Below are 25,029 nucleotides of genomic sequence, written 5' to 3'. Positions count from 1 at the left end.
TCATTTTATACGTTTCACATCTTGAATATCTGTTTTAGTGCTATATAATCATATGTTGACAATTTCCTTGTGAAAGTATAAAGTTTAAAGCTTCCATATGCCGCCTCATGTTCTATCATTAGAAATGATGATACGCTTCACTTTCAATTTCAGACTTGTATTTTCAATCAATCATAAAATGTATAACTGAGTTTTACAACTAGAAGTAGACATCACTGATGAATCACAAAAGACAACTTTAAACAAACTGAACGGGCGTTAAACAAATGCACTGCACTACTATAGGAAGAAAATGAAATATTTCTATGAGTGTATTTGCAAAATGTTTAAAATCAAATTCCCCGGCTAGACTGTGTTAAAAGACAGCAATGTAGCCTCGCTAGACCTACTGCTAGGTTTCATTCATACCCTGCTGCAAGCACAGAATCTGGCGAAGTCGTTTCACCAACTGTATTTTTAAATATACACAGACCTACGGTTGTGGAGGAACAAAGAAACCCTCAAGAAACAAACAGAAAGCGGTGTTATCAGCCAGAAGCTGTAAGTCACTTACCTCCTCCACCGACCCGCCTCCCCAATTCGGTCTTCAAGGATAAAAGAGCAAAAATAAATTCCTAACCGGTTAGTCTGTGATACTGAATTTAATTCTGGTCTGAAAGGACCTCTCAAGCAGGCCAGACCCCACAAACCACAGCGGAAATCTGGAGTTCGGGTTTCCTTCCCCATCCCATTATTTACTACGCCAGGAGAGAGGAAGGCTCGTTTGCCAGAGCCTCCGGACAGGAGACTCCCGCTCGGTCCGGAGCACGGTACTCCTAGAATCCCGCTCAGAATCAGGCCCTCCGGCAAGTTCCCTCGCTCACCCGGTACGTGTTCTCGGTCTTGTGGGAAACCGGCTTTGGCTTCATGGCTGCAGAGGGGCAGCGGCCCGCGAAGATCTCGGGAAGGGTCGAAGGGATGCTACAGGCTGTAGAGAAGGAAAAGTGGTTCACACACTTGCACTCCCACGTACTTAGACTATCTCACGTGCGGCTTGACTTAGTGGGGGCCGCCATATTGGAAACGGGGAGGAGCCTGGGCGGATCACGTGAACGGAAGTAGCGGACGGAGCAGGCGCGCCAGTCCCCAGAGCCTTCTGGGAACGGCGGAGTGTCTGAGTGAGTAGGTGGGTGTGGAAGTTTATCCGCTGTCTTGAGCGAAGGTTTATAAGAAAAAGGTGCGTTTTTATCATAAAAGAAAATACGCCCATCGTCATTAACAGCTGACCATCACTAACCCTTACTATGTACCCTACACCAAGCAAAGTTCTTTACCTTCATGCTTTCACAGTAAAGCGCATTGTGAACGTTCAGTTCAGTCGCTCAGTCGCGTCCGACTCCTCGCGACCACATGATGATTCGAAATGTACGTATTTTTAAGTCTCTTTAGCCTACGAAGAAAGCAAGGATTAGCAACCGGTAAGTGGCAGTCTGGCAGAGGTCACTCGGCTTCAAAGTCTGATATTCTTAACACGCCTGTCAACGCAGGAGATGTAAGAGACGCGGCTTCAATCCCTGGGTTGGGAAGATCTCCTGGAGAAGGGCATGGCAACCTACTCCAGTATTCTCGCCTGAAGAATGCGATGGACAGAGAAGGCTGGAGGGCTACTAGTCTGTAGGGTCGCAAAAAGTTGGACAGAACTGAAGCGACGTAGCACGCACACATAGCACAGTAACTCATGGTTTTATGCACAACCAATTAGCTTTTTGTTATTTTCTTACCAGTTTTATGTCCTGTTGTTAAACATAATTATATGAACAGGTGTGTGTGTGTGAGAGAGAGAGGTTTTTTCACTTAATTCAATGTTTCTGGAGAGTCGGCTATGGCCTGTGCTCTGCTCTATTTGAACTGTTGTGTTGGAGAAGACTCTTGAGAGTCCCTTGGCTTGCAAGGAGCTCAAAACAGTCAATCCTAAAGGAAATCAACCCTGAATATTCATTGGAGCTGAAAGCTCAGATACTCTGTCCACCTGATGCAAAGAACTGACTCAGAAAAGATCCTGATGCTGGGAAAGATTGAAGGCAGGAGGAGAAAGGAACAGCAGAGGATGAGATGGTTGGATGGCATCGCCTAGTGGGTGGACATACCTTTGAGCAAGCTCAGGGAGTTGGTAGTGGACAGGGGAGTTGGTGATGGATAGGGAAACCTGGCATGCTGCAGTCCATGGGGTAGCAAAGAGTCAGACACAACTGAGCGACTGAGCTGAACTGAATAATATTACTATTAATAATAATTTTGTTTGGAAATGTTTATTCTGGGGTGCTTACATCGTAAATACCCAAGGAGAGATATTCAAACTGAATATATTCCTGCCTAGTCATGTATGGATGTGACAGTTGGACTGTGAAGAAAGCTGAGCACCGAGGAATTGATGCTTTTGAACTGTGGTGTTGGAGAAGACTCTTGAGAGTCCCTTGGACTGCAAGGAGATCCAACCAGTCCATTCTAAAGGAGATCAGTCCTGGGTGTTCTTTGGAAGGAATGACGCTAAAGCCACCTCATGCGAAGAGTTGACTCATTGGAAAAGACTGATGCTGGGAGGGATTGGGGGCAAGAGAAGAAGGGGACGACAGAGGATGAGATGGCTGGATGGCATCACCGACTCGATGGACGTGAGTTTGAGTGAACTCCAGGAGTTGGTGATGGACAGGGAGGCCTGGTGTGCTGCAATTCATGGGGTCACAAAGAGTCGGACATGACTAAGCGACTGAACTGAACTGAGTGCTCAGTGTAGAGGTCAGGGCGGGAGGTGTGAGTTAAATACACTTAACTGAAAGTGCAAAGTTATTTAAAGCCATAGAACTGAATAAGATGATTTAGGGAGAGAGAGATGTAAAGGAGAAGGAAGAAGAGAAGAGAACCCAAGTTGATCAATAGAATGCTCCAACATTTAGCAGCAGCCAGAAGGGTGACAGGAAAGAGAGTCATTGACATAGAAACAGACTAGTCCTGGGCTAGAAGCACAGCCAGTTACCAACTATAGTGAAAACCAAGGAGAGAGAAGTAGCTGCTGGATCTGACAAGGTTATGGTCACTGGTGACTTTGAGAAGTACTGTCCAGTGTGGAGGAAAAGAAAGAAAGGAAGTGAGCGAAATATGTATGGTGAAGAAATAAAGTCGATATTGTACTTTTATATTGTTATTGACATTACATGTTTTTCCATGTTGTCACAGGGTTGTAAAAATTTTTTAATGTCTCCATACATGTATGAGACTTTTTAAAAAAGTTTTCGTAGGAGTATACTTGATTTACAATGTTGCATTAGTTTCAGGTGAGTAACAAAGTGGATCAGTTTTACCTATACTCTTTTTAAAATTCTTTCCCTCTATAGTCAATTACCTCCCTGGTGGCTCAGAGGTTAAAGTGTCTGCTTCCAATGAGGGAGACCCAGGTTTGATCCCTGGGTTGGGAAGATCCCCTGAAGAAGGAAATGGTAACCCACTCCACTATTCTTGCCTGGAGAATCCTATGGACAGAGAAGCCTGGTAGGCTACAGTCCACAGGGTCGCAAAGAATTGGACACAACTGAGCAACTTCACCTTCACCTTGATAGTCAATTACAGAGTATTGAGTAGAGTTCCCTGTGCTATTGAGTTTTACTTTTTAATAATAAAATATAGAAGCACCCAATGTTTGGCTGGCTTCCAGTAGGCTAATTGACTTTTTTTTCTGTAGGTGGTTGTTCACTTTGTGGGATCACAGATTCTTTAAGGAAGTCTAAGAAAGTTGTAGACTTTTCTCTTCAGAAAAATGCTAATAAACTCATTCACACTAAAATGCATAGATGATTTCAGAATTAGAAGTCTTCAGTTACCTGAGGGTAAGAGCCCATACTCTAAGCAATGTTCCCAACCTGTTTTTAAAATTATCCCCAGATAATTGTGTCCTTTTCCTTCTCTGTTATTTAGTTTTTGTAATGAAGTTAATGGGACAATAAGGAGTAGAGAGAAACATGAAAATCTAAAAGCTGACACTTGCAAGTTGTATATTGCATTATTACTCTTTATATGATCCTTGTATATTAACAGCTCTGGTTGAACTGTTTATTAATACACCGTAGTGGTTAAGAGCATAGATGCTAGAACCAGTTTACCTGAATTTTATTGAATCTTAGCTCTGCCATTTATTCCTGGTGTGGTTTGGGGGAAAGTTACCCTCTCTGAGCATCAATTCCTTCTATGTAAACGGAGCTAACAAAAAGTACATACTTCATAGGGGTTGTTGTACAGAGTTAAGAAGCTAATGGATGAAAGGTACCAGGTACCATAACTGCACAAGCTTTCACAAGTTATCTAACCTACCTGAGACCCAACTTCCTGACCTATTAAAAAGAAGTGATATTAATAATGATAGCATTTTTAAAAGGAATTGTATTGGCACAGAGGATGGAATAAATGTTTGCTGAATGGATAAATGCTCTACTATCTTGCTACTCGACAAGTTCCTTAAGGGCAGAAACCATGGACTTTTTCAACTTTGTGTCACCAGTGCATCCTCTGAACTTGAGGTTAATGAGTGTTTGTTGAATTAACAAAGTGTACATTTTGTTTAACCCTGACAAACTCAAAGAGTAGTGTAACTTCCTACATTGGACGTGGTTTGTGTCATAGGATTTTTAATATTTCTCCCAAAGCTGTTTCTTAGGTTCTATAGAATATCCAAAGCAGCCCTGAAAAGCACCACTGTTTACTTAGGAATCTGCTTGCCCTCAGCTATTGCCCTCTATGCCAACATCTTCAATACTCCATGCCATCCTCTGTTCCCTTTTACCACAATGGTTCTGCCTGCCCCATCCCTTCCAGGCAGTTCACTTAGACAAATTCTTTCATTTCTTCCTCCATAAGCTCAATTGGGAAGTCTTGGCAATTTTGCTCTTTAATCTTTGTTTCCTCAGTGCCCTCTAATTTAAAGCCCAGGGATTACAAGAATACAAGGAGTTTGCCTAGCTACGTGAACCTCAGTTTACTCATCCACAAATTAGGGGTAATACTAGTGCCCCTCATGGAGTTGTTCTGAAGAGTCAGTAACCTAATACTTTGGTTATCAAATTGTGGTCCCCAACCAGCAACATCAACACTGTTTAGGAACTTGTTAGGCGTGAATTCTGAGGCTTCACCCCAAACCTGTCGAATCAGAAACTGGGGATGAGATATTTTTATTACCTATTTGCTATTGTCATTATTTTATTCTCCTATCCATATCACCAGGATAGGTTGTATTATCCTCACTTTAAAGATAAGGGATCTGAAGTTCAGAGGACTTCTAAGCAGTGGAAGCATTTGTATTTGGGTCTTCCAGTGGTTTTTTTTTTTACTGCCCCACTTTTTTTTTTAACTTTTTACTTTATATTGGAATATAGTTGATTAACAATGCTGTGTTAGTTTCCATACAGCAGAGTGATTGACCTGTACCTGTACATGTGGCTATTCTTTTTCGAATTCTTTTGCCATTTACCTTGTTGTGTAGTATTGAGCAAGGTTCCCTGTGCTATACAGTAGGTTTTTGCTTTCTATTTTAAATATAGCAGTGTTGCCCCACATCTTAAGAGTGTGAACTAGGAGCAACAGACTTAGAGAAATAAATGCATGGATGTTGTGGTGGACATTTGTAGAGTTCTTGACAGTGTGTGTTCTCTCTTCTTCTTGAAACAGCATCCTGATTTTCCCTTCAGGACTCACTCTTCCCTCATTCTCAGTATCTGAAGTTCAGATTAGACACCTAGGAGGGCATGTGTCCTAAGAAGCATTTCTTTGACCAACTAACTGGTTCAGAGGTAAGTATGTGTCCTAAACTGGACCAAGAGCCCTATCTGGAAGTTTTGTTAGAGCTGTTGGGAAAGAGGTGCTTCTTTTTCCTGGATTTTGCAAGATGATAGTAGCCTTAAGCTGTTGGTGGCCATTGTGTGACTTCATGGAGAAGTCCGCCTGAGAATGAGCTCTGTCCAAAGTAAATGAGAGAGAGAGAGACAGGGAGAAGGGGTGAGGGAGGGAAGGAGATTAAGATGAGCTTACGTGAGCCAATGGATCCCTCTATCCAGTTCTTGGTCTTTTCAGTTGCCCTAGTTAACAGATTCCCCCTTTGTGTGCTTAAGTCAATTTTAATTGGGTTCTGTCACTTTCACCCAAAATGATACTTAATACATCTGATTTAAACTTTTTGTGTTGCTGATAAACAAGACTGGAAACTTAAGCCTTCCTTTCAATGCAAATGTTTATATGGTGAGTCAGAGTCAAAAAAAAAAAATCAAAGACAAAATCTTGATAATAGGAGTCAGTGATAGACTGGAAAGAATATCAGACCAGGAGTCATAAAATCTGGTTTCTAATCCTGGGAGGTTCACTCAACTGTGTGACTTTGTAAAATTAATGCTGCTCTGAAAGAAGTAATGTATACATATGTGCTTTGAATGTTCCATTGAAGTCAAATAATTATTAGAGTTTCTCCTTAAACTTCTTACATGTATAGAATGGTACATTTTCAGTTAATTTAGTGGTGGAGGTAGAGAAGGAGATGCTTCTTGGTTTCTTATGTACTGCTCTTTGATCTGGGTGATAGAATACTTTAAAGATACATTTAAAAATACACCTTAAGAGAATGGAAAGGCAAGTCACAGACTGGGAAAAATATTTTAAAAACATATATCTGATAAAATAGGTGTATCCAAAATGCACAGAGAACTCTTATAATTCAGAAATAAAAAGAACTGAGTTAAAAATGGGTAAAAGATGTTAACAGACACCTCACCAAAGAAGATATACAGATAGAAAATAAGTGAATGAAAGATGTTCAACATCGTATGTCATTAGACAGTTGCCTATGTGTTAAATTGACTAAACTGTAAAACAGGGGTCTCCAGCCCCCATACCACAGACTGTACCAGTCTGTAGCCTGTTAGGAATGGGGCCACACAACAGGAAGTGAGTGGTTGTCTTCCACGAAACCAGTCCCTGGTGTCAAAAAGGTTGGGGACTAGACTACTGCTCTAAAATATTGGCAACACTAAATCCTGGAGAGGAGCAAAACAAACTCTCATTCATTGCTGGTGGGAATGCACAATGGTATAGCCACTTTGGGAGACAGTTACCTACTTTTTGTAAAGCTAAACAGGCTTATCGTATGATCCCCCTGTCACTCTCCTAGGTATTTAACTAAATGACTTGGAAATTTATGTCCACACAAACCTGCATATGGATGTTTATAACAGCTTTACTCATAATTGCCAAAATTTGGATGCATTCAAGATGTCCTTCAATAGGTGAATGGATGAACAAACTATGGTACATCCTTAAATATAGTATTGTTCATTGATGAAATGAATCTGAAAAAGAATGGATATATGTATATATATGACTGAAGCACTTTGCTATACACCTGAAAATAACACAACATTGTGAATCAACTATACCCCAATATAAAATAAAAATTCAATTAAAAAAATGAGCTATCTGGTTTCAAAAAAAAAATGAAAGAAGCTTAAATACATATTGCTAAGTTTAAAAAGCCCATTTGAAAAAGCTGCATACTGTGTGACTCCAACTTCATGACATTCTAGAAAAGGGAAAATTATAGAAACAATAAAAAGATTGGCGGTTACCAGGGGCTGGGAGGAGGGGGCAAATGGTGAAGCACAGCTGGGTTTAGGGCAGTGAATCTATTCTGCATCATACCATAATGGTGGATACATGACTTTATGCATTTGAGAGTACTCACACAATAGTAGAACACAAAGAGTGAACCCTCAGTTAAATACAGACTTTAGTTAGTAACAGTGTGTCATTATGGGCTCCTCCATTGTAACAAGCATGCCACAGTAATGCAATGCAATTAATACTCAGGGACAGACTTCCCTGATGGTCCAGTAGCTAAGACTGCACTGCCAGTGCAGGAGGCCCAGGTTTGATCCCTGGTCAGGGAACTAGATCCCACATACTGTGACTAAGAGTTTGCATGCTGCAGCTATTAATAAAAAATACCACGTGCCACAACTAAAAAAGGAAAAGAACCTGCATGCTGCAACAAAAACCAAAGATTTTGCATGCCTGCAAAGAAGACCCAGTATAGCCAAATAAATAAATAAAAATTAAAAAAAAATGGGGGAAATTGTATGGGAAGGGAAAGTTGGCAGACAGGAGTTCTCTACGCTTTCTGTTCAAGTTTTCTGTAAACTTAAAGCTGCTCCGAAAATAAAGACATTAACTTAAAAAAAGTTGCATCTCCTCCTAACTCCTTCTTGTAAACCCAGAGTTCTTTGGAGAACATCATGCCTACTTGAGATGGGATCTGGAAAGACAACATCCTGCTCTTGAATCCTGGGAGCTCCAAGAGGAAGTCGCATCAGAATCTCATTAACACTGGAAACGAGGAAAATTTGGATCTGTGTGATTCAGAGTGAAAGAGAAGCAAGTGACTCAGAATGCCAGATAGGGAAAAAAGTCTATTTACATACTCAATGAATTTCTATTGAGTGCCAGCTATATGTCAGAAACTGATCTAAAGGCTTAAGAGACAATAGTAAACAAATGAATTCCCTGTCTTCATGGGGCTTGTGTTCCAGTGTGGGGAAATAAAAAATAAATATGTAAATGATGTTAATCTATAGTAGATCATCAGATGGCAATAAATGCTATGGAGATGAATATACTAAGTGGAGAGTGTGGCAGAAACTTTTAACTATTCCACAGAATTCATTCCCCTTTTCATTTTTTAGAAAAAGAACCCCTCTCTCAGCTTTTGACTGATAACATGGCTACAGCATTAGAGTCTGCATTCCCCCTGCCTTCATTTTGCACCTGGATATATAGTGCTGTGACAAGTTCAATTCAGTGGGGTATGAGTGGAAGGGTTTTGTGTAACTTTCAGGTCATTAACTGAAGGATAAAGTCACTTTCCTCGTATCCTCTCTTTCTCCTTCCAGCTGGCTAGGAGATGGCACTGACTGGAGCATCCTTGGAAGCCAAGTATGGAAGATGACAGAGCCCCCAGATTTAGAGTGCTCAATTACTGAGTATTATACAAGAAGGAAGTAAACTAACATAAGCCATTTTGGGTTTGAATCTCATTTCTGGGTCAGGGGACAGGACAGGCTATTTACTCCAGTATTCTTGCTCTTCCCTGGTGGCTCAGCTGGTAAAGAATCCACCTGCAGTGTGGGAGACCTGGGTTCAATCCCTGGTTGGGAAGATCCCCTGGAGAAGTAAATGGCTACCCACTACAGTATTCTGGCCTGGAAAATTCCATAGACTGCCTAGTCCATGGAGTCGCAAAGAGTCGGAGATGACTGAGCAACTTTTACTTTCATTGCAGCTTAGCTGGTACTTAATTTGGAGAGCACCAGAGCAAAGTGGGGGAGGATTTGCAATGTTATATAAGGTAATAAGGGAAACAGAAGCATGAAGGAAGGGAGGGAGGGAACCATGGACATGAAGATAATTCCAGGCAGAAGAACAAGTGCAAAGGCCCTGAGGCAGTATTGAGCTTCAGTCTGGTCCAGGAATAGCCAGAGGTCTAGCATGTCAGGAACACAGCAAGTAGGAGAGGAAGTCAGAGGGTTGAAGAGCAGATCACATATAGCAGGTTATAGATCATACTAGGAGATTGCTGAAATGGCCTCTTAGAGTGGACAAGGTCCCAGGGCATGGACAATGAAAGAAGGTCCATGGAAGATGAAATCACCAGATGCCTTATAGGAGCAGTGAAAGAAGACTGCTATGCATTTCTCAGTCATCTGTAAGTTGATTTATGCTTATATTCATGGGGAATTATAGAGACAAAGAGATTATGATTTCACTATATACTCTTGGATGTATTCTATTAAACAGATACTGTATTTGTAATCAAATGCTGTCTGGGCAGGTGCGTTTTCCAGAGATTCAGTGGGGATTTAATCTAAATGATGAGTAATCTTCCACCAAGAATGACCACAACCCAATGCCCAGGAATATCTTTGTCACAAGAGCTATGCAATCACAGTGTTACAAGCATTCCCCATTTTACAGGCTAGGGTAACCCAGAGAAATCAAATGACTCACTTGAGATGACACAGGAAATTAATGGCAGAATTGGGAACTAGAATCCAGGTGTCCTGATCCCCAATTTAATATGCTTCCCATTACAATTAACTTTACTTCATGCTAACTACAAAAGATGATGGTGGATATTTCAAATCACAAAACAATCCTAATGACATTTGCCACTGGATTTGGCAGTATTCTTGCTTGGAAAATCCCATGGATGGAGGAGCTTGGTGGGCTTGGTGGGCTTCAGTCCATAGGGTTGCAGAGTCAGACACGACTGAATGACTTAACAACGCTTTGGTTGAGGGATCCATTCTTTTATCAGCAGCAGATTTTCTTCCTCTAATGATTCTTTGTCTAAAGCACTGTGGAATGAAAAACTGCCTTGATTGCACACAGTCAGATAATCTTGATGGAGATAGTGTTAATAAGGCCTTTTATTTATAAAGGACTTGAAGATTTGTAAGAAATTTAACATCTGTCAACTCCTCTGATCCTTACAGCATCCCTGCAAGGTAAACAGGGTAGATATAAGTTCTGTCACATTACAGATGAAATTAGGTAGTCCCAGAAATGAGAAGTGACTCAGCTGAGGTCACGCATCTCTGACTGATGATGCCAGATTTTCTCGCTCCAGGTTCAAAAGACTTCTTGCAACATGTATCCACCCAGATGATTAATAGCTGATACTTTATAGCTCTTGCTATGAATCAGGTACTCTTCTGTGTTTTGCATATTATGACTCATTTACTTGTCTTACAAGGTAAATTCTATTGTTATTCCCATTAGTGTTGGGAAAACTGAGACTGAGTTACTTACCCAAAGTCAGTTTCATAAAGCAGTCAGAGCTGGAACCCAAATATATGCAGACTGTATCCAGAACCTGTGCTTTTGGCCACTGCACTGTACTACCTCTCCAGTTACGACTCTGAAGCCATTTTATGGTTCAGGTAGCTCATGGGCACACATCAGGAGTCTGTGAGATGAAATTAAGATACCTCATAGTTCCAGTGACTGTCCTAAGCCCGTCTTTAATGTGAACGGCCTCTTGATCATTATCTACATATATGATAGATGTAATCAAGATTTGATTTGTAGACCATTCTTCTGGGTGGGATGGAAGAAAACTTGTGCATAACAATAGCTATTTTGGCATCAGTGTTGAAAAGTTTATACAGATAGTGAACCATGTATGTTTTGCAAAAGAATCAGTGCTGAGAAGTCATTGCTTCACTCTCTTTTCTTTAATTCATTAGTAACATTAAGGAGTAGAGAAGAATATAGACAAGTATAGAAGTCTATTCGATAGAATACAGTGCAAGTAGCATGTGACAGTTCTGAACCTAGATCTTGCACTCTTCCAGGCTCTCTTAGGCCTTTACCAGGGCAATCAAAAAGCCCAAGCTAGCCTTTTGGGTGATGAGAGACTACATGAAGAAAGCCTTGTAGCCAAGTCATCTAAAGCCAAGGCCATGCATGCATACATGCAAAGTCACTTCAGTCGTGTCTGACTCTGCAACTCTGTGGACTGTAATCTGTGAGGCTCCTTTGTCCATTGGCTTCTCCAAGCAAGAATACTACAGTGGGTTGCCATGTCTTCCTCTAAGGGATCTTCCTGACCCAGGGATTACACCTGCATCTTTTATTTCTCCTGTATTGGCAGGTGGGTTCTTTACCATTAGTGCCACCTGGGAAGCCAAGGTCATGTATAGTATTCATCTATTCTTTTGATAGCACTACTTTAATTTTCTTTTAGGGAACCCCCTCTTTATTTATTCTTAGTCCATGTGTTTTTATCACCAACCCATCTCCTATCTCTGGGTTGGATGAAAGTGATCCAGACCCAGGCACAGTGTATTGCCCTAAAAAAACAAAGTGGTTGATCAGGGATAGGTGTGTGATCCTAGTCAGTCCAGTGAAAGTTGTCCCTCATATGTTTACCTGAAATATTAGAATACAGGCGTCCTTGGTGGCTCAATTAAAGAGTCTGTCTGCAATGCAGGAGACCTGGGTTTGATCCCTGGATCAGGAAGATCCCCTGGAGAAGGAAATGGCAACCCTCTCCAGTATTCTTGTCTGGAAAATCCCAGGGACTGAGGAGCCTGATGAGCTATACCCCTTGGCGTCACAAAGAGTCAGACACGACTAACACACACACACACAGAAAACAGAAACTCTCTTTCTATTTAACTAATAGAATATAACCTAGAGGCTGCTGGTGGCCCTCCTGACCCATGAGGGAATATTTGCATGAAAATGAAACTAAGATAAAAGTAGAGCCAAGAGATGGGGAGAGTCAAGTTCCCAATAACAAATTAGGGCATCTAGATCTAGCTGTGTCTACTCTTGGACTTTTAAATAATGTGTGTGCATGCTCAGTCATGTCTGACTCTTTGCGACCTGACCCCATTGACTGCAGCCCGTCAGGCTTCTCCGTCCATGGGGTTTTCCAGGCAAGAATACTGGAGTGGGTTACCATTTCCTTCTCCAGGGGATCTTCCTGACACAGGGGTTGAACCCATGTCTTCTGTGTCTCCTGCATTGGTAGGTGGATTCTTTACCACTGAACCACTTGCGAAGCCCATATGAACCAATAAATTCCCTTATGTGTTTAAGCAAATCTTAGATTTCTGTCAATTGCAACCTAAATTAATTTTCCTGATTAATTGTTCTGGTTAATACTGGCATAATTCATACATTAGACTTTCTGCTTTGCCTGAAAGCAAACTGTATCAGTTAACTATTGACACAAGAAAGCTGCATAAAAAACAGCCACAGTGGCATGCAACAAGGCTGTGGCTGGATGGTTCTCATGTTCTGGGTTGGTCGTGGCTGATCTTGGCTGGGCTTGTTGGTGCTGGTGGTCTGCTGACCAACTAGGGGATGGCTAATCTAGCATGGCCTTGGCTTGGGTGACTTGGCTACATACCTCTGCGTCATGTGGTCTCTCTTCGTCAAGCAAGCCAGCTAGCTTGGGCTTGACTCATGGCCAAGAAGAGGCCTGAGAGAGCCTGAAAGAATGCAAGACCTAGGCTCAGAACTTTACACACCACTGTCACCTTACTCTGTTTGGCAAAGCAAGTAGCAAGAATAGCTCATATTCAGTGGGTGGGGAAATAGTCCATCTCTTGATGGGAAGAGCTACAAATTCCCATTGCAAAGGGCAAAGCTACAGGGAGGAGCCAAGGATTAGAGCCATTTTTGCAGTCAGTCACCACACTCATCCTTGTTGCATTTGATACAATGGTAGTAAAGACATAGGGAGAAGGCAATGGCAACCCACTCCAGTCCTCTTGCCTGGAAAATCCCATGGGCAGAGGAGCCTGGTAGGGTGCAGTCCATGGGGTTGCTAAGAGTCGGACACGACTGAGCGACTTCACTTCACTTTTCACTTTCATGCATTGGAGAAGGAAATGGCAACCCACTCCAGTGTTCTTGCCTGGAGAATTCCAGGGACAGGGGAGCCTGGTGGGCTGCTGTCTATTGGGTCGCACAGAGTTGGACACGACTGAAGCGACTTAGCAGCAGCAGCAGCAGTAAAGAGATAAGTAAATGGGGGCTAGCACTTACCAGTTGCTCACCAAAGGTAGCATGTTCTTTCAGTGCAGGAGATGATGCTCCCCTGGGAAGACCATAGCCTTGACTACACGGACCTTTGTGGGCAGAATGATGTCTGCTTTTCAACACACTGTCTAGGTTTGTTGTAGCTTTCCTGCCAAAATGGTAGCAGATCTCTGGCTCTGAGGCAATGAAGTTGAAAATTAGGATCCCCCTGAATTTTGCTTCTCAGGTCTTTCTGTCAGTTTCATGAGCACCCAATTGCCTGTGTTAAATACCCTCCTGCTTGAAATATCTAGAGTGATATCTGTTTTCCCTATAGGTATCTACATGATACAGACTTCAAATTCTGGACTCTAAACTGTCGTCTCTCACAGTTGTTAGCCTTATTATTATCCACTTTTTTCATGTTCCCAGCCTGCTGCCTCACAGCCTACCCTCTTGCCCACACACCTAGCATACCCTTAGGAAGAGAGCTCTGCTTCTTATTGCTGAGAAAAAAGAATGTGTTAGGTATGACCTCCCTCAGCTATTCTGTCTCTCCACTTGGAACTGTAGCTACCCTTTTGTTTCCTTCTGCTCCATCTGTACTTCTGGGGTAGAAAAAGGATAAGACTTTTATGTGGTACATGGCACCTTTTATTTACCATTTTAACCTAATTTTCTGCTGTTTTTCATATGTGCCTATACTAATTATGGTAGACTGACCGCACTGAAAAATAAAAAAAGATGGAATTGTTGCTGTAACAAAAGACCCCAAAATCTGTAGTAGCTCAAACACAGTAAAAGTTTATTTCCTGCTCAAATAACAGTGCTGGGCACATGAATAATCAATGGGACAAGCCCTCCTCTATTTAGGGACCCAAATTGATGGAAACCCAACCGTTTTCAAGATGTGCTTTTCAGTGTCACCTTTCCAGACATCCAGGAGGGGAAAAGCATATGAAGGATATATATACAGAGTTTTTTGTGGGTCAGGTCTAGAAATGTCTTTTTTATTCCCATTCCATTAGCTAGAATTCAGTCACATGGCTATACCTAACTGCAAAGGAGGTTGGGAAATGTAGTCCAGCTATGTGAAAGCTGAGCGCCAAATAGTTGATGCTTTTGAACTGTGGTGTTGGAGAAGACTCTTGAAAGTCCCTTGGACTGCACAGAGATAAAACCAGTCAATACTAAAGAAAATCAGTCCTGAATATTCATTGAAAGGGTTGATGTTGAAGCTCCAATACTTTGGCCACCTGATGTGAAGAACTGACTCACTGAAAAAGACCCTGATGCTGGGAAAGATTGAGGGCAGGAGGAGAAGGGTACAACAGAGAATGAGATGGTTGGATGGCATCACTGATTCGATGGACATGAGTTTGAGCAGGCTCTGGGAGTTAGTGATGGACAGGGAAGCCTGGCGTGCTTCCATCCATAGGGTCACAAAGAATCAGACATGACTGAATGAATGAACTGTGTGTTCAGGAGGAAGGAAAAAAATGGATTTTGGTGAATATCAGTCTGTGCCATTATGCCTTAAACCTTGGAAAACTTAATTTTTCAACTGTTCAACTTTGTCTCTTCTAAATTAAGGATAATAAAAGCATCTCTTTAGGGCTGTTGTAAGGATTAAATGTATTATACTATAATTCTTAGAATAGGGCCTGGCACATAGGCAGCATCCATCCATAACCATCAGTGTTACCTGTTGTCATTGTTATCATTATCATCATCATCATCCTTAGAGACTCAGCTTAAATATTACTTCCTAAGTAAAGTCTTGGTTCTCCCCTTCTTCTCCTGCCCATTTCTTGCCCAGAGTTACATTGTATTATAACTGTTTTATGATTGGTGCCTCCCCTACATGCTTCTTGAGGGCAAGAAGTGTGTTTGCTGCTGCTGCTAAGTCGCTTCAGTCGTGTCTGACTCTGTGTGACCCCCACGGACTGCATCCTACCAGGCTTCTCCGTCCATGGGATTCTCCAGGCAAGAACACTGGAGTGGGTTGCCATTTCCTTCTCCAATGCATGAAAGTGGAAAGTGTGTTTAGTTCTTTTTATATCTCAAGTATCTGGCATAGTCCCTGGGGTATGATAGATATTCACTAATATTTATTGAAGGAGGAAAAGGGGAAGGGGAGGAAGGGAAAAAAAGGAGAAGGAGGGAGAAAGGGAAGGAGGGAGGGAGTAACGAAGAAAGGAAGGAAAACCATGCAAGGGTCAACATCTTGCCAACGGTAGATTCATGAAAGGGCAGCCTGATACACTGCATAGCAGCTTTAGTTGCTACCATATCCCAGATCCCAGAGGCTCTGAGCTGCTGCCAGCTCAGGGTCCAAGCTTCAAACCCTGTGCTGACTGCCCTGTGCACCACCTCTCATCCTCTCAGCCCAGCTTTACTCCAGCCATTGCTACAATACTCAGGCTGCCAGAGGTGTAAGCCTACCGTCCCTCGCCTCAGATGTTTGCATCTCATTCTGCCCTGGGCTTGCTGTCCATTTCTTTCTTGGACACCTGCAGAAATGTATTTTGACTTTCACATATGCAAACAATGCAAGTGTGAGGGAGGTGGCATGTTGTGGGGCAACTTAACCATCAAAGGAGAGGAGCTAGTGGATAAATGTTCCTTTTTTCCAGCTCTTGGGCAGTTGATTCTGGTAGGGTGAAAACTTGTCCTGTTTTCCTTGCACTTTCCTGGTTTTTCCTCTGAGAGTCCCACATGGCTGGAACCCACTAATTCTGAAAGGAATTCTACAAGACTCTTCATGAGGTTCCGGTGGGCGTCAAGTCCCAGGTGGCCAGAGCTCAGTAACACACCTGGACTGCCTTTCCCTACTTACTTTGATGCAAGCCCTGTCTCAGGCTCTGCTTTCTGTTGGTGTTTGAATTGGGCAGCCCTGAGCTATTTCAAATCCTGAAAGATGATGCTGTGAAAGTGCTGCACTCAATATGCCAGCACATTTGGAAAACTCAGCAGTGGCCACAGGACTGGAAAAGGTCAGTTTTCATTCCAATCCCAAAGAAAGGCAATGCCAAAGAGTGCTCAAACTACCGCATAATTGCACTCATCTCACACACTAGTAAAGTAATGCTCAAAATTCTCCAAGCCAGGCTTCAGCAATATGTGAACCATGAACTTCCTGATGTTCAAGCTGGTTTTAGAAAAGGCAGAGGAACCAGAGATCAAATTGCCAACATCCACTGGATCATAGAAAAAGCAAGAGAGTTCCAGAAAAACATCTATTTCTGCTTTATTGACTATGCCAAAGCCTTTGACTGTGCGGATCACAATAAACTGTGGGAAATTCTGAAAGAGATGGGAATACCAGACCACCTGATCTGCCTCTTGAGAAATCTGTATGCAGGTCAGGAAGCAACAGTGAGAACTGGACATGGAACAACAGACTGGTTCCAAATAGGAAAAGGAGTTCATCAAGGCTGTATATTGTCACCCTGCTTATTTAACTTTTATGCAGAGTGCATCATGAGAAACGCTGGACTGGAAGAAACACAAGCTGGAATCAAGATTGCTGGGAGAAATATCAATAACCTCAGATATGCAGATGACACCACCCTTATGGCAGAAAGTGAAGAGGAACTCAAAAGCCTCTTGATGGAAGTGAAAGTGGAGAGTGAAAAAGTTGGCTTAAAGCTCAACATTCAGAAAACTAAGATCATGGCATCCGGTCCCACCACTTCATGGGAAATAGATGGGGAAACAGTGGAAACAGTGTCTGACTTTATTTTTCTGGGCTCCAAAATCACTACAGATGGTGACTGCAGCCATGAAATTAAAAGACGCTTACTCCTTGGAAGGAAAGTTATGACCAACCTAGATAGCATGTTCAAAAGCAGAGACATTACTTTGCCAACAAAGTCCGTCTAGTCAAGGCTATGGTTTTTCCTGTGGTCATGTATGGATGTGAGAGTTGGACTGTGAAGAAGGCTCAGCACCGAAGAATTGATGCTTTTGAACTGTGGTGTTGGAGAAGACTCTTGAGAGTCCCTTGGACTGCAAGGAGATCCAACCAGTCCATTCTGAAGGAGATCAACCCTGGGATTTCTTTGGAAGGAATGATGCTGAAGCTGAAACTCCAGTACTTTGGCCACCTCATGCGAAGAGTTGACTCACTGGAAAAGACTCTGATGCTGGGAGGGATTGGGGGCAGGAGGAGAAGGGGACGACAGAGGATGAGATGGCTGGATGGCATCACTGACTCGATGGACGTGAGTCTGAGTGAACTCCGGGAGTTGGTGATGGACAGGGAGGCCTGGCGTGCTGCGATTCATGGGGTCGCAAAGAGTCGGACACGACTGAGTGACTGATCTGATCTGATCTGGCTGTTGCAGTTAATTGTGGGGTTCTGTGGGGAGGACAGAGGCTCCAGGGCTGTCAATAGGTCAAGGAAATAGAGGAGGGGACAGGAGCCGAGGTTCATACCTGCATCAGTTGTTGAGTACATGTTGCAGAAAGATTATATAAATGGATCATGGTGGACGGTGAAGAACCCCTAATGAGTGTCCCTAATGTTCTTAAGATTTATCAATTAATCAAAAACCCTCTACCTACCTAGATGAGATTTCAGGGCCAAGAAGATTTGCCTTTAACTTTTTTTTTTTGGCCATATGTCTTAGCATGTGGGATCTTAAGTTCCCCAACCAGGGATGGAGCCCATGTCCCCTGCAGTGGAAGTGTAGAGTATTAGCAACTGGACCACCCAGGGAACTCCCTTCCTTTAACTTTTAAGAAAGATCTTCATAAAAACTGAACAGCTTGAGGCCATGACCTTGACAGCCAGATGGAAAACCCAGCCAGTGGTGTGCTAGAGTACCTTGTACCTATTTGTAAGAGGTGATTGTGAAATATTCAGGAATTTTGTGAGCCTAACAACCATTGGTAGTTTTAAACCAGTCTTGGGAAGATCACTGACACCATAGAAATTGGCCAATGCTAAAACTGGGGCTCTCTCTGCCCCGTGAGTTGTTTTACCAGCCCTTCACTGCATCCAGCTTTGATCACTGTTAGCTTCTTATCCAGGATTGTGGCTAAATTAAATGTGTGTGTCTTAAAAAGAATTTTTTTTTTCTCCTGTTTTTTTTTTTTTTTTTTTTGGATTGTGGATACAGTGATTAGAGTCATTAAAACCTGTCTTTCTGTCTCCCTTCACAGAGGTTTTCTTTATAGGTTCTATGAATTTGAAAGATGCAAATCCCTGCAGAGCTATCTGGCAGGATTCCATTCCCCCAAGTCCTGCAGGTCCTGGCAGGGCCCAGCTCTGCCTGTCTTCCTCAGAACCACTTCAGGGTGTCATGGTGCTGCTTCAAGAGTGTTTGTCTTCATGAATTGCCTCTTTGGGGGCTTTGGGCAATTCTTGAAGGACTTTGAAAGCTTGGTTGGAATCCTGGTTGTGCCACTTGGTAACTCTGTGACTGGGCAAGTTACCTAACCTGACTGAACAGTTTAACTTCTGGGCTTAACTAGAACCTAAGGAAGTTTAAGCATTAAGGTACCGCACTTGTGTGAGCCTCTCACGGGGGAGCCTTAGGCAGGTTGTAATTTTGTTTAATGTTTGTTTGTTTGGCTGCACCTGGTCTTAGTTGCAGCGTGCAGGATCTTCTACCTCCGATGTGGCGTGCAGGTTCTTTGGTTGCCACATGTAGATATTTTAGCTGCAGCATGTGAACTCTTAGATGCGGCCTGCGGGATCTAGTTCTCTGACCAGGGATCGGACCCAGGCCCTCTGCATTGGGAGCACAGAGTATTAACCACTGGACCTCCAGGGAAGTGCCTGCATTTTCTATTTTAATCTCATCATCTAAACCCAACCCCTCACCCCTACCACAAAGTACATCATCTTCAGAGATTCACACAACTTGGATCAGCTACTACTTGTGGAAATGAATCATGCAACACATGTAAAAGGCTTAACCCAGGGCCTGACCCATTGGAAGAGCTTCATTAAATTCCCTATTGTAATGCAGATGCTTTCCCTCTATCACCATACATCCCATGTCATTTTTCTCCTGTCCCAAAATGTCAGCACTCGTCCACATTCTGTTCGTAGTTTGCTTCTCCTCCACCCACCACGCTGGCTTCTTGCCAATCACTTGCCACTTGGCCAGATTTATTCCAAGAGGTGCCACATGCAGCGCCTCACTGCCGCGATTGTAATGGTGAGAAAACAATTTTTAGCAATCAGTTCTTCATCTCCTTGCAACGTGACAGCAAGGAGAAACCATAAGTGAATTGCCCAAGGCTCCTTGGTGTGATGGGGAATCAAAAACATATTAATACTTAACAAAACATCCAACAGGACAGGAAAACAAAGGGCAATTGAGGCAAGGCTCTGATGCTCTGCCAGTTGTTAAAATAAAAGGCTGATTGTCAGCCCACCGTGAGGTAGAGAGCTTCCCTTAAGAGCATAAGTATCTCAGAATTATCAAAAGCCTCTAAGTCCCCTTAATGATGGGTTTTTACCACAGGTAGAGGGAAGGTAAACCACATTTAGTGCATTTGGCACTACAGGTGTAACAAGAATTTCAGAGCCATATGCCTTTACTCATGGTGAGTTAGGGAGTGGTTGGTGTGCCTGTGAGCCCGACGTGCACTCCTTCCCTGAGCTGGAAGAAGGGACCTTGAGTCAGATGAAACTTAGGTGCAGTCATTACTAACAGACTGTTGTATGCAAGGCACCTGGAGTGGTGCTTTCTATTACACAGTGTTGAAAGCTGTCCAGTCAGGTGGAGAGAGTGAGGCCATTGGGATCAGATGAATCTCATTTAATCCAGGCACTGCTTTGTGTTGTTATATGATTTAGACTGTTTCTGCAACCTCTGATCCTTAAGTTTCCTCATCTGTAAAATGGGAAAAATACCGCTCACATTGAAAAATTGCTAAGTTTGTAATAAATGTTCATTTTCTTACCCCCTTCTGAAAGCATAGAATCCAAGTGCAGTTTTGGTATTCTCAGAAACTGTTCATATAGCTTTTCTGAGTCTTGTATTATGTTAATAGTTGAAACATTTTGTCCTGTTATATTTTTGTGGCACAAGAATTAGAATATTTAGATGAGTATGATAAAGAATCCACCTGCATGCAGGAGACCCGGGTGTGATCCCTAGGCTGGAAGATCCTTTGAAAGAGGAAATGGCAACCCACTACAGTATTCTTGCCTGGGAAGTCCCATGGACAGAGAAACCTGGCAGGCGACAGCCAATGGGGTTGCAAAGAGTCAGACACGACTGAGCAACTAACACTTTCACTCTTTCAAAAAAGATTGCACATAGTTCCAACATGTAGTTATAGCTTCTGTTAAAATCCTTGGAGATAACCTTCCAGAATATTTTTATGCATATAAATACTTGTATTATTGCAATTTAATTATATGATGCATATTATTCTATAACCTGCTTTTTTAAAAAGATGATAGATCTTATTTATAGGAATCCTTGGGAAAAATCTCTTCCCTGACAAGCCAGGTAACAACTCTTCCTTGTCGTAGGAAACAGTTGAGATTAACACACTATTACAATTGACGATCGTTATTAAATAAGTTATAGTAAAACTTCAGTGCCCTTTTCCCAGAGAAAGGCCATATAGCTGCTACAATGAAAGAAAACAAGTGACATTTACAAATCCCATTGCTGAAACTCCTTTGTTTAGAAATCATGTTGGTTTTTTTTTTTTTAAACAATTTTATAAAAACTATAAAGAAACTTGTCCCTTTGCATTCAAAACAAGGCAAAAAGAGATTTGTAATTGGATATTGTCCTTGATCAAGCTGCTATATCAAAATACCATGGACTGGGAAGCTTAAACAATGGACGTTTATTTTCTCACACTTCTGGAGAATGGAGGTCTGAGATTAGGGGACCAGCAGATCTGGTTCCTAATAAGAATGTCATTCCTGTCTTGCAGATGCCCAGCTGCCTTCCAGCTGCAACCCTGCATGGTGGAGAGAGAGTGTGCTCTGGTGTATTCTTCTGCTTATAAGGACATTAATCTTAACTGTGGGGCTGTACTCTCATGACACTCTCATGACCTCATCTAAACCTAATTACCTCCAAAAGCCTGCCTCCCAATACTATCACACTGAGAGTGAGGGCTTCAACATGTGGATGATGGGTAAGGGTAGAAACATCTAGAACAGAACAAATACTGTTATAGACCCAGAACACCTTCACTAAAGAAGATAATGGACTTCTCTGGTGGCTCAGATGGTAAAAGAACCTGCCTGCAATGTATGAGACCTAGGTTCGATACCTGGTTCAGGAAGATTCTCTGGAGGAGGGAATGGCAATCCAATCCAGTATTCTTGCCTGGAGAATTCCGTGGACAGAAGAGCCTAGCAGGCTACAGTCCATGGAGTCAGAGTCACACGTGACTGAGCAACTAACACTTTCACTCTTCTGTAGAGAAAATAATAAAAGGGAGCAAATTACATCTACCCGAACACGGTACTGGCACTTAGAAAATGCTCCATGTTTGTTAGATTGCTGTTCTGCCCCCATTCCTCACAACAGTGATACGAAACATCCACAGGCTTTGGAATCAGACCAGGGTTTGAACACTGGCTTATTATCATTGAATACTGGCTTTATTTATCATTATCACTGGCTTATTTGAACACTGGCTTATCATTTGGTGGAGCATCTTGAAGCCTCGTTTTATATTTGAGGATGTCCCTTCCTGGGATAGGGTGACTATCCACTCTTCTTTTAGGGCTCTGGCCCATACCTCAAGGATTTATCTCTGTATAAATTTCACATTTCCTGAGCAATAGAAATTTCTTAGACATGTAGTTATCTGCAGCTGCTAAGTTGCTTCAGTCATGTCTGACTCTGTGCAGCTGCATAGATGGGACCCCACCAGGGTCCTCTGGGATTCTCCAGGCAAGAACACTGGAGTGGGTTGCCATTTCCTTCTCCAATGCACAAAAATGAAAAGTGAAAGTGAAGTCGCTCAGTCGTGTCTGACTCTTAGCGACCCCATGGACTGAAGCCTACTAGGCTCCTCCATCCATGGGATTTTCCAGGCAAAAGAGTACTAGAGTGGGGTGACATTGCCTTCTCCAGTTATCTGCAGAAAAAATTTTAAATAAATATGCAAAAAACTGAGTTTTCACATTTTGTTATTTCAACCTCTGTAAAGCTAGTGGAGGTGATGGAATTCCAGTTGAGCTATTTCAAATCCTAAAAGAGGATGCTGTGAAAGTGCTGTACTCAATGTGCCAGTAAATTTGGAAAACTTAGCAGTGGCCACAGAACTGGAAGGGGTTGGTTTTCATTCCAATACCAAAGAAAGGCAATGCCAAAGAGTGCTCAAACTACCACACAATTGCACTCATCTCACACGCTAGTAGAGTAATGTTCAAAATTCTCCAAGCCAGGCTTCAACAATACCTGAACCATGAACTTCCAGATGTTCAAGGCTGGTTTTAGAAAAGGCAGAGGAACCAGAGATCAAATTGTCAACATCCGCTGGATCGTGGAAAAAGCAAGAGAGTTCCAGAAAAACATCTATTTCTGCTTTATTGACTATGCCAAAGCCTTTGACTGTATGGATCACAGCAAACTGTGGCAAAATCTTCAAGAGATGGGAATACCAGACCACCTGACCTGCCTCCTGAGAAATCTGTATGCAGGTCAAGAAGTAACAGTTAGAACTGGACATGGAACAACAGACTGGTTCCAAATAGGAAAAGGAGTACGTCAAGGCTGTATATGGTCACCCTGCTTATTTAATGCAGAGTACATCATGAGAAACGCTGGGCTGAAAGAAGCACAAGCTGGATGAAGATTGCAGGCAGAAATATCAATAACCTCATATATGCAGATGACACCACCCTTATGGCAGAAAGTGAAGAGGAACTAAAGAGCCTCTCGATGAAAGTGAAAGAGGAGAGTGAAAAAGTTGGTTTAAAGCTCAACATTCAGAAAACTAAGATCATGCTATCTGGCCCCATCACTTCATGGCAAATAGATGGGGAAACAGTGGGAACATTGTCTCCAAAATACTGCAGATGGTGATTGCAGCCATGAAATTAAAAGACGCTTACTCCTTGAAAGAAAAGTTATGACCAACCTAGATAGCATATTGAAAAGCAGAGACATGACTTTGCCAACATAGGTGCATCTCGTCAAGGCTATGGTTTTCCCAGCTAGTCATGTATGGATGTGAGAGATGGACTATGAAGAAAGCTGAGTGCCAAAGAATTGATGCTTTTGAACTCTGGTGTTGGAGAAGACTCTTGAGAGTCCCTTGGGCAGCAAGGAGATCCAACCAGTCCATCCTAAAGGAGATCAGTCCTGAGTATTCATTGGAAGGACTGATGTTGAAGCTGAAACTCCAATTCTTTGGCCAATTCTTTGACGTGAAGAGCTGACTCATTGGGAAAGACCCTGATGCTGGGAAAGATTGAAGGCAGGAGGAGACGGGGATGACAGTGGATGAGGTGGTTGCATGATATCACTGACTCAATGGACAGGAGTTTGAGTAAACTCCAGGAGTTTGTGATGGACAGGGAGGCCTGGTGTGCTTCAGTCCATGGGGTCGCAAAGAGTCGGACATGACCAGGCAACAGAACTGAACTGAATTGAACTGAAAGTGTCAGGAGATCCTAGACTAGGTGCCGGGGTCCAGTCCCGGCTGATCCTGGGTATTCGAAGGGGAGACGGCATCGGCGACTATTTACATATTCATCAAAGATATAAAGAGTAATAGAATGAGGATAGCTCAGTAGGAAAATTCAGTGGAGAAAAGAAGCTGAGTAGCTTGGTTTACGTGGGAGACCAATAAAACTTCAAGACAAGAAGCTTGCACCACTTATGTAGGCCGCAGGCGTCCTTCCGTTCTCCCGAAGGAGAGGAGACACTGAGGCCTCCCCGGTTGGATCTTAGAAGCCCAGGCATAATTAGTAAGCTGGCGGGTTCCGCGCTCCAAATGGAGACTCAGCCAGAGTGAGAGAGAGCGCGACATGGGGAGACCAGTCTTTCGAGGAACTGATCCCAATTCTTTATTTTCCAGAGTCTGTTTTTATACACTGAGATGTTATACACAAGTCACGTGGGGACAGCAGTCCTGACTTTTATTAAAGTCAGGTGCTTCATACAAATGTATACAGAGGTCTTAGGGGTGTTACATCATCTTCTGGCCAGGGGGGCCTGCTGACAATTTATGACCCTCTCCTTGTGACAGTGGTCAGTCAATACTTATTTCTCCAGGGGCGATTATTCTTAAAACAGACGTCACTCAAATAAAGTTACATTCCTATAGGGTGAGGGTGTAGTGGGTTTTAGTTAAGGAAAGAATTTACTTGGCCTAAGGTCTAACATGATTTATATCAAAGGTTAATACTTATTTCTTCTGTATATTCATTAATGTATATAAGGGCAGGGGAAGTGGAGACTTAGCAGTAAACATTGGCTCAACAAA

At 42.6% G+C, this 25,029-nt stretch overlaps 1 protein-coding gene and 1 long non-coding RNA gene across 2 annotated transcripts in view; one reads left to right on the top strand and one right to left on the bottom strand.

Moving 5' to 3' along the window:
- UTP20 (UTP20 small subunit processome component) overlaps positions 1 to 1,102 on the bottom strand; it is an 86,270-nt gene extending 85,168 nt beyond the window's left edge. The window contains exon 1 of the mRNA XM_086400962.1: positions 864 to 1,102. Within this exon, the coding sequence (XP_086257088.1) occupies positions 864 to 908 (45 nt within the window). The 5' untranslated portion in view covers positions 909 to 1,102. The remainder of the gene's footprint in view (positions 1 to 863) is intronic.
- On the top strand, positions 1,081 to 22,712 carry LOC147372299 (uncharacterized). The gene is made up of 4 exons (XR_015163984.1): positions 1,081 to 1,216; positions 5,692 to 5,813; positions 8,955 to 9,766; positions 21,514 to 22,712. It is a non-coding gene; the product is annotated as an uncharacterized LOC147372299 (long non-coding RNA).
- The last annotated feature ends 2,317 nt before the right edge of the window (positions 22,713 to 25,029 follow it).

This window comes from Bos grunniens, chromosome 5 (genome assembly GCF_055505025.1).
Source record: "Bos grunniens cultivar Pamir isolate PY7600 chromosome 5, Bosgru_T2T1.0, whole genome shotgun sequence".
NCBI classification, from domain to species: domain Eukaryota; kingdom Metazoa; phylum Chordata; class Mammalia; order Artiodactyla; family Bovidae; genus Bos; species Bos grunniens.
The sequence above is the reverse complement of the archived record's forward strand: the minus strand, read 5'-3'. Positions and strand labels throughout refer to the sequence as shown.